The sequence below is a fragment of the Chrysochloris asiatica genome, unplaced genomic scaffold (genome assembly GCF_000296735.1).
Source record: "Chrysochloris asiatica unplaced genomic scaffold, ChrAsi1.0 scaffold00042, whole genome shotgun sequence".
NCBI classification, from domain to species: domain Eukaryota; kingdom Metazoa; phylum Chordata; class Mammalia; order Afrosoricida; family Chrysochloridae; genus Chrysochloris; species Chrysochloris asiatica.
Window position 1 is genome coordinate 11,184,767 of NW_006408560.1, and position 15,228 is coordinate 11,199,994.

A 15,228-nucleotide genomic window follows, 5' to 3' on the forward strand; every position below is an offset into this window, starting at 1 on the left:
TGTGTGTATATATACATGTATATAAATATATATGATGCAGTCACTTTTCCTTGTAGCATTTTCGATCTGTTTGAGGAAGTCTCTTGAATTCTTTCCATGTTTCCTAAAATAGAAACCACCAAAATGGATAGCTCAGGATACAATTGTTCCCCTTTTCTTTGTATTTTATTTGTCTAGGGAAACAAAAATGAAAAGAAAGAGATACTTGTTAAAATGTGTTTTATATATAATTATATATAGTATAATTATATATCATTACAGTTAGTGGCTTTGAGAAAATCACAGGGCAAAGGTAAACAAAGCCAGTACTCATTCATCTATTCATTCACTCTTTCATGTCTTTATTTACTTAACATGTCTTCATTCAGCATAAACTGTGGGCAAGGCAGTGCCCAGCACTGTGCTGACCACTAACAGTAGAGTCTCCAGGAGACCAAATCCAAAAAACAAACACACTGCCACTGGGTCACAGTGACACTATGTAGGGTTTCTGAGACTGTAAATCTTTAAGGAAGCAGCCTCATCTTTCACCTTCAGTATGGGTGGTGGGTTTGAACCACTGACCTTTTAGTTCACAGCCCAATGCCTACCCCAAAGAGCCACCAGTGCTCCTTTCAAGGAGACCACTTTTGTAGTGTAGTGGTTACAAGTCGGGCTGCCAACCTGAAGATCAGCAGTTTGAAACTACCAGCTGTTCCACAAGAGAAAGATGAGGCTTTCTGCTCCCATAAAGATTTACAGCGTCGGAAACCCATGCAAGGTCGCTATGAGTGGGAACCGACTCCACGGCACATAACCACCACCACCACCACTATGATAAAAGCTCAAGAAAAGGTTTTCACACTAAAGAGAACATTCCTTGATGGTTACCAGGGTTGGGAGGGGAAGGAAGGGTATATCGCTAACTGTTGTTTTTATTGTTAACTGTTGTTGAGTTTATTCTGACCTACCGTTACCCGTATGTGGTTTCTGAGGAGTGACTAGCGGGTTTGAACTACCAAGCTTGCAGTTAGCAGTCTTGTGCTGATCCCACAGCACCACACCAGAAGCCCAAAATTCACTAATTACAAGGTTGTTAAATTCCAGCGAGTCAGTTCCAACTCATAGCAGCCCTGTATAGCTTCCAAGGAGTAGCTGGTGGGTTTGAACCACCAACCTGTGATAAGCAGTCCAGAGTTTGTCCAAACGTGCCAAACCAGGACTCTAACTAGAGGGTGGTGGTGTGCCTGTTGTCAGTTCTGGCTCATAGGTACAAAATCCTGCATAGGGTTTCTGAAGCTGTAAATCTTTACAGGAGCAGAAAGCTTCATCTTTCTCCCCCATGTTGTTGTTGTTAAGTGCCATCGAGTCAATTCCGACCTATAGTGACCCTGTATGTATAGGGTTTCCTAGGAGCAGCTGGTGAGCTTGAACTGCTGACCTTGCAGTTCAAACAGCTTTGCAGTTTGACGCATTAACCCACAGCACCACATCAGGACTCTGACGTCACAGCTGATTATTCAAACTGCTAACCTTGAGGTTAGCAGCCCTACTCATAATACATATTAATTTGGGTGAAGAGAAAGGCAAAATAATTAATTAATTTAGAAAAATATTTGCTGTAATTATTATACTTTCTCTTATTTTTTGTCAGGGTGGTGGTTGTCATTAGTAAACTAACATCTCTTTTTAAAAATGAGATCATAATCTGAGGTATCCACAAATACATCCACAGTCATAATAAATCACGGTGATAGGTGCCAACCACTGTCTTACCTAAAAGAAGAATGTACAAGTGTTAAGGGGTGTCAAGGATGGTAGCTCTGGTGTGGCGTAGGACACAGGATACTCTATTACCTCTCAATTGTTTTAAAATTCAAATTGACATTTTTTAAATGACAGTGACTGATTTAATTGCAAGACAAAACTAACATGCAGGCCAATCAAAACATGAGTCCAGTAGTCAGGCTGTAACTTCTACTCTCTGTAGTATAACAATTGTTGGTTTATTGATTCAGTCTTCCCCTTTCTACTGTGAGCTCTTTGAAGGTGGGGACCGTGTTCTATTCATCTCTGTATTTCAAGCACTTCACCAATCCCAGATACAAGGCAGATGCTCAACAAAACGTTTCTAAGTTTGGAGATCTTGTTCAAATATCATCCTCTAAGAAGTGGTGGAAATGGTTAACCAACCTGGGGGCTAACCAAAAAGTTGGAGGTTCAAGTCTACCCAGAGGTGTCTCAGGAGAAAGAGCTAGTGGTCTGCTTTCGAAAAATCAACCATTGAAAACCCTACGGAGCAAAGTTCTACCCTGGCACTCACGGGTCACCATGAGAAAAAGATGACTTGAAGGCAACTGGTTTGATCTTGGTTTTGGAAAAGTGAGACACAAAGGATACTGTTTCAAGCAGTGTAGATGCTTGGAAGGAAAAGGGCAGAGTGCTGAGCAAGTATCTGAGAAAGAAACTTTTGAGCTAAGACCTACATAGAAGTTGCCCAAGGAGAAGAGGACAGAGAAAATAGTGTGTGAAAACACTATTTAAAGTTTGTGACTATTAGAGCACAGAACACCTCCTGGTCCAGCCTCCAAGCCCAGATCTGTCCTCATGGGAAGGAGAGGAGCTTGTGTGAAGCACATTTCAGTTTCCTGCCAGGCTCACTCTCTATCCACAGCATCTATAAATGAAGACTGAATTGTTTACCTATATATAATAATTGTTTACCTATAAGTAGCAAGTTAATTTTTATTTTAAAAGAAATGTTAGGCTTTTATCCTCCAGCTTATTTGCTTATTCTATTCTTTAGCTTATTTCTAAATTCCTTTTTGCAATGTTCTAAGTTCTTATTTGCAATCTTCTAAATTGTTCCTTTCTTCTTAACTATGTAGCACCAAGACATCTTTTTATTATCTCTATTTGATATATGAGCAAATTGAGGGAATTAACTATCAGTTTGGCTTCACTGGACCTGGAATCTATCCCAACTTGCCCAACATTTTCTGTAGTGACAAGCAGAACCCCTAGATCATAGAATTCTGTCCACCTATCACAAGTCACCCATCACCAGCAATGTTCACACATGTCACATGTGTCATAAAGATAATCCTAAAGTAGACGCATGTGAAACAATGACTGACGACTGTCTGGCATTAAACTCAGGGCCTGGTAGGTCACACTAGGATTGTTGTTACTAAATGCTGTCAAGTCATTTCTGACTCATAACAACTCTGTATAGGATTTCTGAGGCTTAAAATTTTCACAGAAGCAAGAAGCCTCGTCGTTCTCCCATACAGCAGCTGGCGGGCTTGAACCGTGGGCCTTGTGGTTTGCAGTTCAGTGCTTAGGGTAGATAATCACCAGAAGTCAAAAACTTCACAATTGAAATATGAACTAATTTTTGTACTTAAACAGAAATAGGAAGAAGAAAAATTAAGGATAGAGTTAAGGGGAGCATGTGCTTCATAGTAGAAAAGAAAGGTTGAATAAAACATATGTACTCTGTATGATAAGCACTGGACTGTGAACCACAAGGTTGATGGTTCAAACACACAGCAGAAAGATGAAGCTTTCTGCTCCCATAAAGATTTACAGCCTTGGAAACCCTTATACAGGGTCGCTGTGAGTCTAAACCAACTCAACGGCACTTGACACCAAGAACAACTAAGTTAAAATGTTGGAATCTAGTGGCCATACACATTCACACAGGGAGGTTCCATCCACTGTTTGCTCTCTCTACAGCTTCAGAAAATCCTACAGTACACATAATAAAACTTATCACTATGTTTGTGACCCATACAATAAATAAAAACAAAATTGTGTAGTTAACGAAGCAGATCTCCACGGAGGAGGGCACTGGTGAAATGGCACATGGAAGCTCTGATGAAGGAAAAATGTCACTGAACCTAGAACTAGCCTCTGTTGTGCTCATTGTTATCACTTGCACTATATCCAGTGCCTTCCCCTGCCGCCATCATTTTTTGCCAACATCCCTCTTATATATTGTCTTCCCCTCACCCAAGTTATCACATGTCTACCATAGAGTACTGGTTACAAACTGGGCTGCTAACCGCAAAGTGGGCAGTTCGAAACTACCAGCGGTTCCATGGGAGAAAAATGAAGCGGTCTGCTCCTGTAAAGATTTACAGCCTCGGAAACCCTGTGTAGGGTCACTATGAGTCGGAACCAACTCCATGGTACTTAACAACAACAACAACCCTCTAGCCAGTCAATTATCACCACCCCTTTCCCTCCCATCCCTAGTAAACTTCAAACACTATTTCTTTTGGTGTGAAAACATTTTCTTGACTTTTTACAACAGCAGTCTCATATAATACTTGTCCTTTTGTGATTGACTGATTTCACTCAGCATAATGTCCTCCAGGTTCAACCATATTGTGAAGTGTTTCACAGATTCATCATTACTCTTTAATGTTACTTAATATTCTGTTGTGTCTATGAACTGAAGTTTGTTTATCCATTCTTCCATTGATGGGCATTTAGGTTGTGTCCATCTTTTTGCTGTTATGTACAGTGCTGCAGTGAACATAGGTGTGCATGGATCTATTCATGTCATGGGTATGATTTCTCTAGGATATACACGAAGCAGAAGGATTGCTGGGTTGTATGGTATTTTTATTTCCAACTTTTTGAGGAAGCACATACCATTTTCTACAGTGATTCCGCCAGTTTACAGTCTTACCAACAGTGTATGAGAGTTCTAGTCTCTTCACATCCTCACCAGCATTTGTTGTTCTGTTTTTTTTGTTGTTGTTGTTGTTTTTAACTTTGTTATTAATACTAGGGTGACATAATATTTCATTGTGATTTTTATTTGCATTTCTTTAATGGCCAATGAAGGAGCCCTGGTAGCTTAGTGGGTTACAAGTTGGGCTGCTTACCACAAGGTCAGCAGTTTGAATCTACCAGTCACTCCATGGGAGAAAGATGAGGCTTTCTACTTCTGTAAAGATTTACAGCCTCAGAAACCTTATACAGGGTCTCTATGAATCAACACAGTACACAGACACCATCACCACCAATAGTCAATGATCATGAGATTTCTTCATGTTTGGTGACGCCTGAATGTCTTCTTTGGTGAAGTTTTTAGTCATGTCCTCTGCCCAGTTGGTTTTTTTTTTTTAGTGGATTATTGTCTTTTTTCTTGTTGAGATGTTGATGTTTTCTAATAATTTTCCCTATCCGCTAGGTCACTGAGACTGATTGAGGAAATATAGCTTTCAAAATTTAGAGGTACACCATTTACATGTTACATACAAGATTTTCCAATATATCACCAAGTGGTATTGCTGTTGTTAGTTGCCATTGAGTTGATCCCAATTCATGGTAACCTCAAGTGTTACACAGTAGAACAGCCACATAGAGTTTTCTTGTGTAATCTTAATAAAAACAGATCACCAGACCTATATCCCCTGATTCTGCTGGCTGAGTTTGAACCACCAATCTTTAGGTTAGTAGTCAAGTACAAACCATTTGTGCCACCAGGGACCTCCCATAAGTAAGGTATACTGTTAAAACAGGGAAATGATGACGCCACTAAGTTCTGCCCAAGACTGAGTCAGGAACCCTTGGAATTTTGTGTTCACTTCTGAGCACAACTTTTAAGAAGGACTTTGACATATTAAAGGAAGGTGAGAGCATTATTGTTGTTTGTTGGCAAGTGCTGTTCAGTCAGTTTCAACTCATCGTTACCCTGTATGGGGTTTCCAAGGAATGGTTAGCTAGTGGGTTTGAACAACCAACCTGATGGTTAACAGTACACTGCTTATCCTACATTGTCGCTAAGTGCCAGAATTATTGAGCTTAAAGATAAATCTCTAAATAGTAGCAAGCTAGAAGAACAATCAGACAAAATAATGGAAAAAAAAATCTGAAGAAAACCTAAGATTCATGTGGAACAACATGAAGATAAATAACCTACAGGCAATCAGAATTCCATACAATAAGAGACAAAGAAAAGAACAGAAAAGATAGTCAAAGAGCTGCTGGGGGAGTGCAGTGGGGGGGGATCACTAACATTATGAAAAAAGAGAAGATGAGCATTCAAGAAGTTGAACAAACCCCAAAAGAAAATCACTAAGACATAGCATAATCAAACTCCCCAAAATCAAAGACAAGGAAAGAATCCTGACAGCAGTTCTGGAAAAATTCAGTGTTACCTACAAAAGAAAGACATAAGATTAAGCTCTGATTTTTCAGCAGATTTCTCAGCATTCAAATCAACTTTATAAAAGATACTAACAGGAGTCCCTTGAACTGAGAACCAGCAACAGCAGACAGCAACCAGAGATTAATATACACAACAACACAACCTAGAAGTCAATCTAGATATAGAAGTAGCTAGAGAAAAACAAAACTACAAGGCTGAAAATAGGGAATCAGAGATATCCATCTATAATGAAGACAAACACAAAGCAAGAAGAAGGAAAAGTATAGTTAGAGAATTCCAAATGATGAGGAAGTTAAGTAGATTTCAAGATAAAACAGGCTGTTTTAAAATGGGGAATACTCGATAAAATACAGAGTAAACTCAGAGAAACTTAACACACTTTCACATCAATTTGTTGTTGTTGTTGTTAGGTGCCATCGAGTTGGTACCTACTCATAGCAACCGTATTCATAGCAGAAGGAAACACTGCCCAATCCTGGGCCAACCTCACTACTGTTGCCACACTTGAGTCCATCAATGCTGCCACTTGGCCAATCCATCTCGTTGGGTGTCTTCCTCTTTTTCTCTGACCCTCCACCTTACCAAACATGATATCCTTCTCCAGCAACTTGTCCCTCCTGACAATATGTCCAAAATATGAGAGACGAACTTTGGCCATCTTGGCCTCCAAGGAGCACTCTGGCTGCACTTCTTCCAAAATGTAACTATTGATTCTTTTGGAAGCCCATGACACTTCAATATTCTCCTCCAACACCATAACTCAAAAGCAACTAGAAGGAAAATTCATGAAGATTTATAAACATGATAACTGTGAAGAAATTGACAAGACAAAAGAGACAAATACACACACAAAGAACACAGCACAGTCAAACATATGAAACAAAGAAACCAACATCACCACATAAAAACAGACAGAAAAAATGACTGCAATCAATTCATGCCTATTGGATAATTATGCTGAAAGTCAATGGATTAAATGCACTATTCAAAAGAGATAGAGTAGCAAAGTGGATAAGAAAACACAATCCTTAAATGTGCTGTCTACAAGAGACACATCTGACACACAAAGACAAACATAGACTTAAAATTAAAAGATGGAAAAAATATATCAAGCTAGTAACAATCAAAAATGAGCAGAAGTGGCAATGTTAATTTCTGATAAAAGATTTAAGGCAAAAACTAGCATAAGCGACAAAGAAGGACATTATCTCATGATTAAAGGGTCAATTGAACAAGAGGACACAACCATAATAAATATATATGTTCCCAATGAAAGAGTGCCAACATACATACTGAAACTCTAATAAAATTTAAGAAAGAAATAGACAAGTCTACAATAATAGTAGGAGATTTACTAGTCTGATATAGAGACTGATGGAATTCTCTTCAGATCTGGAACTAAACTCACCCCCGTGGCTTAATTTTCAGTCAAACGATAGACAGTATATACACCTTTAGAACAAGCAACATACAAGATCAATAGGGCAGCATTTGCCCAGGGATCAATCTCAGAATGCAGACAGGAATAGAAAAGAAGGATACATGGAAATGTTGACACAGGAAGGAGGTGAGAAGGGCATAGTAACATTGTGGAACTGCAATCAATGTCACAGAACAAAATGTGTATCAACTGCAGAATGGAAATCCAATTTGCCCTGTAAACTTTCACCCAAATCACAATACAAAGTTTTCTTGAAATTTTTCATAATGCTTTTAAAAGAAACAAGAGAAGGAGGGAGTAAAGAAGCAGATTGTATGTGTTCCTTGCTTAAAAAAGAGTCCCCTGTAGGCTCTAATAGGATTTTCCCAAAGCGGCAATTACAGATATTTCAAAGGTCCCTGGACCTACAGTTCTGCCACTGGAGCTGCCACACACCCTTCAGCTTGTTTAACTGGTCAATTGAACAAGAATTATTTCAATCATGAGAATTATGGTGCCACTAACGTTTGCCTAAGTCAAAGGACCTGGACACTTTGTCCACTCTGTTCATTTCATTTTAATCAACTAAAGTATAACATACACAATAAAATACACAACATTTAAATATACAGTTCAAAGTTTTGACAAATTTACACACTTGTACAGCCAGCATCACAATCAAAATACAGAATATTTTCATTACTCCCAAAAGTTCCCTCGTGACCCTTCACCATCAATAAACCCCAAAGCCTCAGGTACCACTGATCTGCTTTCTGTCACTAAAGATTGGTTCTGCCTGTTCTGGAATTTCAGGTAAATAGAATTATGCAGTATTTACTCTTTTGTGTCTGACCTCTTTGATTTAACGTAATATATTTTTAGATTCATCCATGCTGTTGTGTGTATCACTAGTCCATTCCCCTTTCAGGTTTTTAATTATTTGTTTTGTTTTGTTACTAAATAGTGTTCCATTACATGACTAATCACAAGTTGTCTATCCATTCATCATATGATGACATTTGGGTAGTTTCCAGGTTAGAGCTAATATATTATTGTTGTTAAGTGCCATCGAGTCGGTTCCAACTCATAGTGGCCCTGTATAGGGTTTACTGAGGAACAGCTGGTGAGTTTGAACCTTGCGGTCCAGTGCGTATCTTACAGCATCATATCAAGACCCCAGAGCTAATATAGTCATACATTTTTAAAGGGAACATTGATAACCCATCAGGCAGCCCAGTTTTGTTGGTATAAATCACATTGGATCTAAAATAAAATATACCTCGGTGTGACTTGCAGCTTGGCTCCGCATAACTGCCTGTGACCTTAGAAAAGTCACCTAACTTCTCCAAACTGGGTCTCCGTTTCCTCAGCTGTCATCATGAATAGCAATTCCTTTACTGCCAAGTTTTCTTGAAGATTAAAGTAAATCACATACCACTGTCCAGCATAGAATCTGACCCCAGAAAGCACCAAGTAAATGTTATTAAACACTCAACTCCTTCTCCAACTATAGGGAGACTGCTTTCCCTGGTCACTTTCCTCCTGACCCCTCCATTTGCCCACACTACCATTCTCCATGCAACCTGGGCCTCTCCCTATGATACCCAGTGGGACTAAGCCAAACCACCTGTACTGACTGCCTGCTCCAAGACCGGCCAATAGACACAGCATGAGTTCTCCAGACCTCAGGTTTCAGCATGTCTTCATTCAAACACGTTTAGTGAGTACCTCCTGTGCATGAGAGGCCAGACAGAACATGAATGGGATGAACATGGTTCCTGTCCTCATGGAGCTTACAGTCTAGTGGGAAAGTCAGATAATACAGCATGTACAGAGAAAGAGAGAAAAAAACCTGAGAGATGAAAACATATAAGTAACCATGCACTACAATTAGAGCGCTGAAAAACAAGAGGTTCAAAATTTGCTTGTTGTTGTTGAGTTCTGTCGAGTCAGTTCTGACCCATAGCAACCCTGTATAGGGTTTCCAAGGAGCGACTGGTTAGCTTGAACCGCCGACCTTGCAGTTCAAACCAATCTTGCAGTCCAGCACATTAACCCACAGCAACACCATAAAGAGCCTCTAAGATGTATCATTAAATGTAAACACTGAAGGACAAATAAGAAGCCCCTTCCTGAAGCAATTGCTTAGAGTTAGTCCCAAAATTTCTTGACCAGACTGAATAGTATCTCATCAACTCCCCAACCTCAAGGAGATCCTTCATGTTTTTCTTTGGAATGTGCCCTGGTAGATCCTCATATCTACCTGCTGCAAGTTCTTTTTCCCAGCAAACCACACCCTCCTACGAATTAATACCTGTGCCTCCTTTAGTTTCAAGACTACAATTAAGTCCCGACAGCTTGATAGTCTGTCTGGGAGAGCCTGTTGGACCAGAATCACACCTGTATCTGTCTTTCTCTGGGACAGTGGAGTTTGTCACCAGAATAGCTCCTCTGCTTCCCACAGCTCCCATCCCCTCCCTGCTGCTGCTAGCATAGAGTGAGGGTGGACAGAGCACAACATGAGGATGATTATGGTTCATGTGATGACTATGAAACTTATAGTCCTCAATCACATCCCATCTAGTTCTGGCCTTCCTGTTACCATATTCTGGAATTTAGGTAGAAACAAAGAGAGAAAAGGAGTGAAAGAGAGAGATTCAGAAAGACTAAAAGAAATAGACATAGTAAGACTCCAAGATAGATAGAAAGTCAACTTGCTCCCAGCAAGCCAAGAGCTAGGATAGTGAGAGTTCCTTTTAGGGAGGGGAAAGCCAGGCGAGGGAGGGAGGGACTGGCTACCTGTGTCTCTTCCAGTCATGACTCTGCAGCCACCACAGAAGCCCAGGATGCTGATGGGGATGAAGTCTTGCCGCAACAGTTACTAACAGAGGTCCAGAACAGGGAGTAGGTGATATGTTTGTTTAATATGTATAAGGTTTCTGAGGAGCAGCTGCTGGGCTTGAACTGGTTAGACCTTTTGGTTAGCAGTCCAGTGCTTATCCTACCAGGTTCTGATGAGAATCTGACAATTCCATCTATTCTTAGTATAGCAGCCACAGAGATCCTTATCAACTGTAAGTTAGATCATATCCCTACTCTGCTCATTTTACTTTTAAAGCAGAAGGCATGGTCTTTGAGGCCCTATGTGCCCCTGCTGTTAACTGCCAGCTCTCCTCTCTAACAACTTACCCCTCTCTCTCCTTCCCCCAATTTCAGCCAACCTTGGCCACACATCAGAACTCTTTCTACCACAGGCTTTGCACCATCTCCAGGAATTCCTTTTATTTATTTTCCCATGACTACGTTCCTTACCCCATTCAAGATTTTGTTCAGTTGTCAGCTTTGCAATAGGCTTATTCTTTTGTTGTTGTTGTTTTAACTACTTGGCAACTTACTTACTCTGAAGAAGTGTATAAAATGGAAAATAACAATGCTTCGCTCTGAGAAACCAGACAAATATTGTCAATATTGCAATTACCAATAAGAGTATAACACATGTAGTCTGTACTATACAATGCATTGCCTAATTATAGACCCTCATCTTCATTGTTTTCTTTTTATTGTTATATATTTTAAGTGTGGGTTTATTGTTTATAGTTTGTTGACATTCCTCTTCACCCAGGTCAAATCTAATTAGTGATTTATTCTCTCTCTCCTTCCCACCCTTGGTAACCATCAAAATATGCTTCTGCTAGTCTGAAACTTTTTGTTGACTTTTGATAATCGTGGTGGTGGTTTTGTACCATCAAGTCAATCCCAACTCATAGTGACCCTGTATAAGGTTTCTGAGGCTATAAATGTTTACAGGAGGAGAAAGTCTCATCTGCCATGGAGCAGCTGGTAGATTCGAACTGCTGACCTTATTACAGTTAGCAGCCCAGCTCATAATCTACTATGCTATCACAGCTCCTCTTTATAATCATTGTCTCATATTTGTCCTTCTATGATTGACTTATTTCATTCAACATAATGTCATTGCAGTTCATAGCTTGGATGAGCCTGGAGGGTAATAGGCCTATTCAGATCACAATATTTAAAAATTACAACCCTAATTTTTCCTATCACCCTTTCCCTGCTCTAATTCTCTTTTCTCAATAGCACTTTTGAAGACCAATTACTAGGAAAAGATGCCATGTTTGGTAAGTAGAGGACCAACAAAAATGAGAGAAACCCTCAGTGAGACGAGCTGACACAGCAGCCACCATGGCCCCCAGTCTACCCAGAATCATGAAGAGAAGGTAGGACTAGGCAACCTTCCAATTCTTTGTTATACAGAAGGTTGCCATGAGTCAGAGTCCACTCAGTGCCAACTAAAAACAATATTTATTACTTATTGTATCTTTTCCCACTAGGATGCAAGTTCCATGAGGGCAGGGGTCTTTGTCAGCTTTGTTATTGTTAGGTGCTGTCTAGTCCACTCTGACTCTTAGTGACCCAATGTATAATAGAATGAAGTACTGTCTGGTCCTGCACCGTCCTCACAATCACTGCTGTTTGGGTCCATTGTTGCAACCACTGTGTCAGTCCATCTTGTTGATGGTCTTCCTCTTTTTCATTGACCCTCCACTTTAGCAATTATGATGTTCTTCTCCGGGAACTATTCCCTACTGATAATATGTCCAAAATACATGAGACCAACTTAGCCATCCTCTATTTTAAGAAGCATTCAAATTATTCTTCTTCCAAGACAAATTTATTGAACTTGGCCTCAAAGTGACATCTTGCTTTTGAATAGTTTAGAGGTATAGCAGATTTTCCCTATGCAGTATGTCATTTGATTTCTTCACTGCTACTTCTATGTGTGCTGAGTTTGGATCCAAATAAAATTAAATCCTTGACAACTTCAATATTTCCTCCATATATCATGATGTTGCATAGTATTCCAGTTGTGAGGACTTCTGTTTTCTTTACACTGAGTTGTGATCCTTTCTGAAGGTTGTAATCTTTGATCTCTGTCAGTAAGTTCTTGAAATCCTCTTTACTTTCAGCAAGTAAGATTGTGTCATCTGCATGTAATACATAATTAATGACTCTTCTTCTAAAATCCTAATGCCACATTCTTATTCATATAGTCTAGATTCTTAGATTATTTTCTCAGTACACAGTGAATAAGTATGATTAAAGGATGCAACCCTAATGCTCACGTTTCCTGATTTAAAACCAGACAGTATTTGTTCTGTTGCCTCTTGGTCTATGTACTGTTCTGTATGAGCACAAGTAAGTATTCTGAAATTCCCATTCTTTGCAATTTTACATATAATCTGTTATGATCCACACAGTTGAATGCCTTTGCACAGTTAATAAAACACAAGTAAACATCTTTCTGGTACTCTCTGTTTCAGCAAAGATCAGTCTGATACCAGCAAAGATATCCCTTATTCCATGTCATCTTATGAATTTGACTTAAATTGACTTAAATTTCTGGCAGCTTCTTGTATAGGTACTGTTGCAAGCATTGCTTTTTTTTTTTTTTTAATCATACTCAGCAAAATTTTTCTTGTGTGTGATATTAATGATTTTTGTTGTTGTTGCTAAGTGTCATCGAGTCAGTTTTGACTTATAGGGAACCCTGTATAGGGTTTCTAAGGAGCAACTGGTAAGTTTGAATCATCAACTATGTGGTTCAAACTGACCTTGTGGTCCAGTTTCTGCATTGTGTTAGATCACCTTTGTGGTTTGGTGACTTATTTAATGTTTCTTCTAGCCAAGTCTTTATAACTATCACCAAGCAACTTTTTCCTGGTGGGTCTGGGTAAGAGAAGGTGGAAGGAGATGCTTATGGGTTATAAGATTCAGTTGTGTTTGTTAACAGAATTAATAGTGAAAACTTGGTATTCTGATGTATATAAAAGGAGTCCTGGTACCAGGGGCCTCTCTCAGTGCTTGAAATGAGGCCAGGTGCTGATGGTATTGTACAAAGCCTCTCCAGGAGACAAGGTGTTCTCAACATCACTCTGACCCACTAGGAGGTAGTTGGGAGTCAAATACCCCTTGTCCATGGCACACTGGATCAGACTCTGGGCGGCCCCCAGCGCTGCAGCATTTGGCAGGGTACCTGCAAAACACAGCTCAGATCAACCACCAGCACTTACGGAAGCAGCAGGTAAGAAATCCAACAACATATTGCTTTAGGCAAATCTACTGCACCAGACCTCTTTAAAGTGTCCAAGAGCAAAGATGTCAGTTTTAGGACTAAGGTGCGCCTGACCCAAGCCATGATATTTTCAATAACCTCATATGCATGTAAAAGTTGGGCAATGAAAAAGGAAGACAGGAGAAGAATTGATGCTTTGAGCTACAGTGTTGGAGGATTATATTAAAAGTACTATGGGCTTCCAGAAGAACAAAAAAATCTGTGTTGGAAGAAATACAGCCAGAATGCTCCCTGGAAGCCAGAATGGCCAGACTTCATCTCTCATATTTCGGACATATTGTCAGGAGGGACCAGTCCCTGGAAATGGATATCATGTTTGGTAAAGTGGAGGGTCAGAGAAAAAGAGGAAGACCCCACTGAGATGCACTGGCATAGTGACAGCAACAACAGGCTCAAATGTAGCAACAATTATGTGGTTGGCATAGGGCACCTAACAGCAACGTTTCTGGGTCTCTCGCACATGAACACATACACACACACACACACACAAACACACCAACTCAACGCTCTTTTTAGTATCAGCCTGAACTCGCTCCAGTGACACAACCTCCTCTTCCCAAAGGGTCAGTAAAAGCCTCCTGCAGCTAAACAAACCCAAGACAAGAACTCTGGGCAATGACAATTCACAGTGTGCAGAGAGAGAGGCCATTCATGAATTTGACATATAAGGCAGAGGGTCCTCAAATTGTCACTATGGTAACCAAAAGAGTATTGCATTCGCTGGCCTAGCTAAAAATATGCACAAAGATCATGTCTGTTTGCTCAGGTGTACCTCGAGTATGAGAAGAAAGAGACATGTGAAAGAGGTAGGTTTAGGGCATGCACTCATCTGAGGATCACCTCTGGTCACATTCAGTTACATGTCAAGTTGAAGCTGGGTAAATTCTGCATAGGTAGACACTAAAATGATCCATGTATCTGATGCCTTCATCTTTCATGTCTCTCAGAAACTCTATCTCAAACCCATGCTTCCTACAGCATCTACTGACCTGTGAAGGTGCCCATAAAGGCAATGCCCAGGGCAATATCATTGTAACCAGTAGTGTGGGAGCCTTGGACATTCCAGCCTGTCCCTTCATAGATGGCGCCATCTTGGCCTATGAGGAAGCTACAGGAACAAGGAGAGATGGAGATCATCATGCAAGAGTGGTACTCTGGGAATCAGAAACAGTCTCATTCGTTCATTCATTCATGTTTTCACTCATCAAATTTTGATCATCTAATGGCTGCTAAGCACTGAATTGAAAAGAATAAGACAGGATCTTTGCCAGCAGTGTGCTAGTAAACCAGCTCACCAAGGAGGAGAGTACCTGCTTTATAAAGTTTCTGATTACTTTGGTGCAAATACTCCTGCCATGACTGATTTCAGGCTACCAATAATTCACTATCTGACTTTCAAATTTCCTAGATCTCTAACAATCCCTTAGTGAGCTATATGTGCCAACCTAGACCTAGCACAGTACTGTTGTTGTTGTTGTTAAGTGCCGT

The 15,228-nt window shown here is 40.1% G+C and overlaps 1 protein-coding gene and 1 pseudogene across 2 annotated transcripts in view; both read right to left on the bottom strand.

The window, feature by feature from the left end:
* Positions 1-15,228, bottom strand: part of LOC102840066 — a 1,013,887-nt pseudogene that overhangs the window by 870,183 nt on the left and 128,476 nt on the right.
* The window catches only part of PGLYRP4 (peptidoglycan recognition protein 4), a 13,559-nt gene continuing 11,793 nt past the window's right edge, over positions 13,463-15,228 (bottom strand). For both annotated transcript variants that reach the window (XM_006861454.1, XM_006861453.1), the window contains exons 7-8: positions 14,730-14,848; positions 13,463-13,641 (exon numbers count right to left, since the gene is read on the bottom strand). In XM_006861454.1, coding sequence (XP_006861516.1) covers positions 13,463-13,641; positions 14,730-14,848 — 298 coding nt within the window. The remainder of the gene's footprint in view (positions 13,642-14,729; positions 14,849-15,228) is intronic.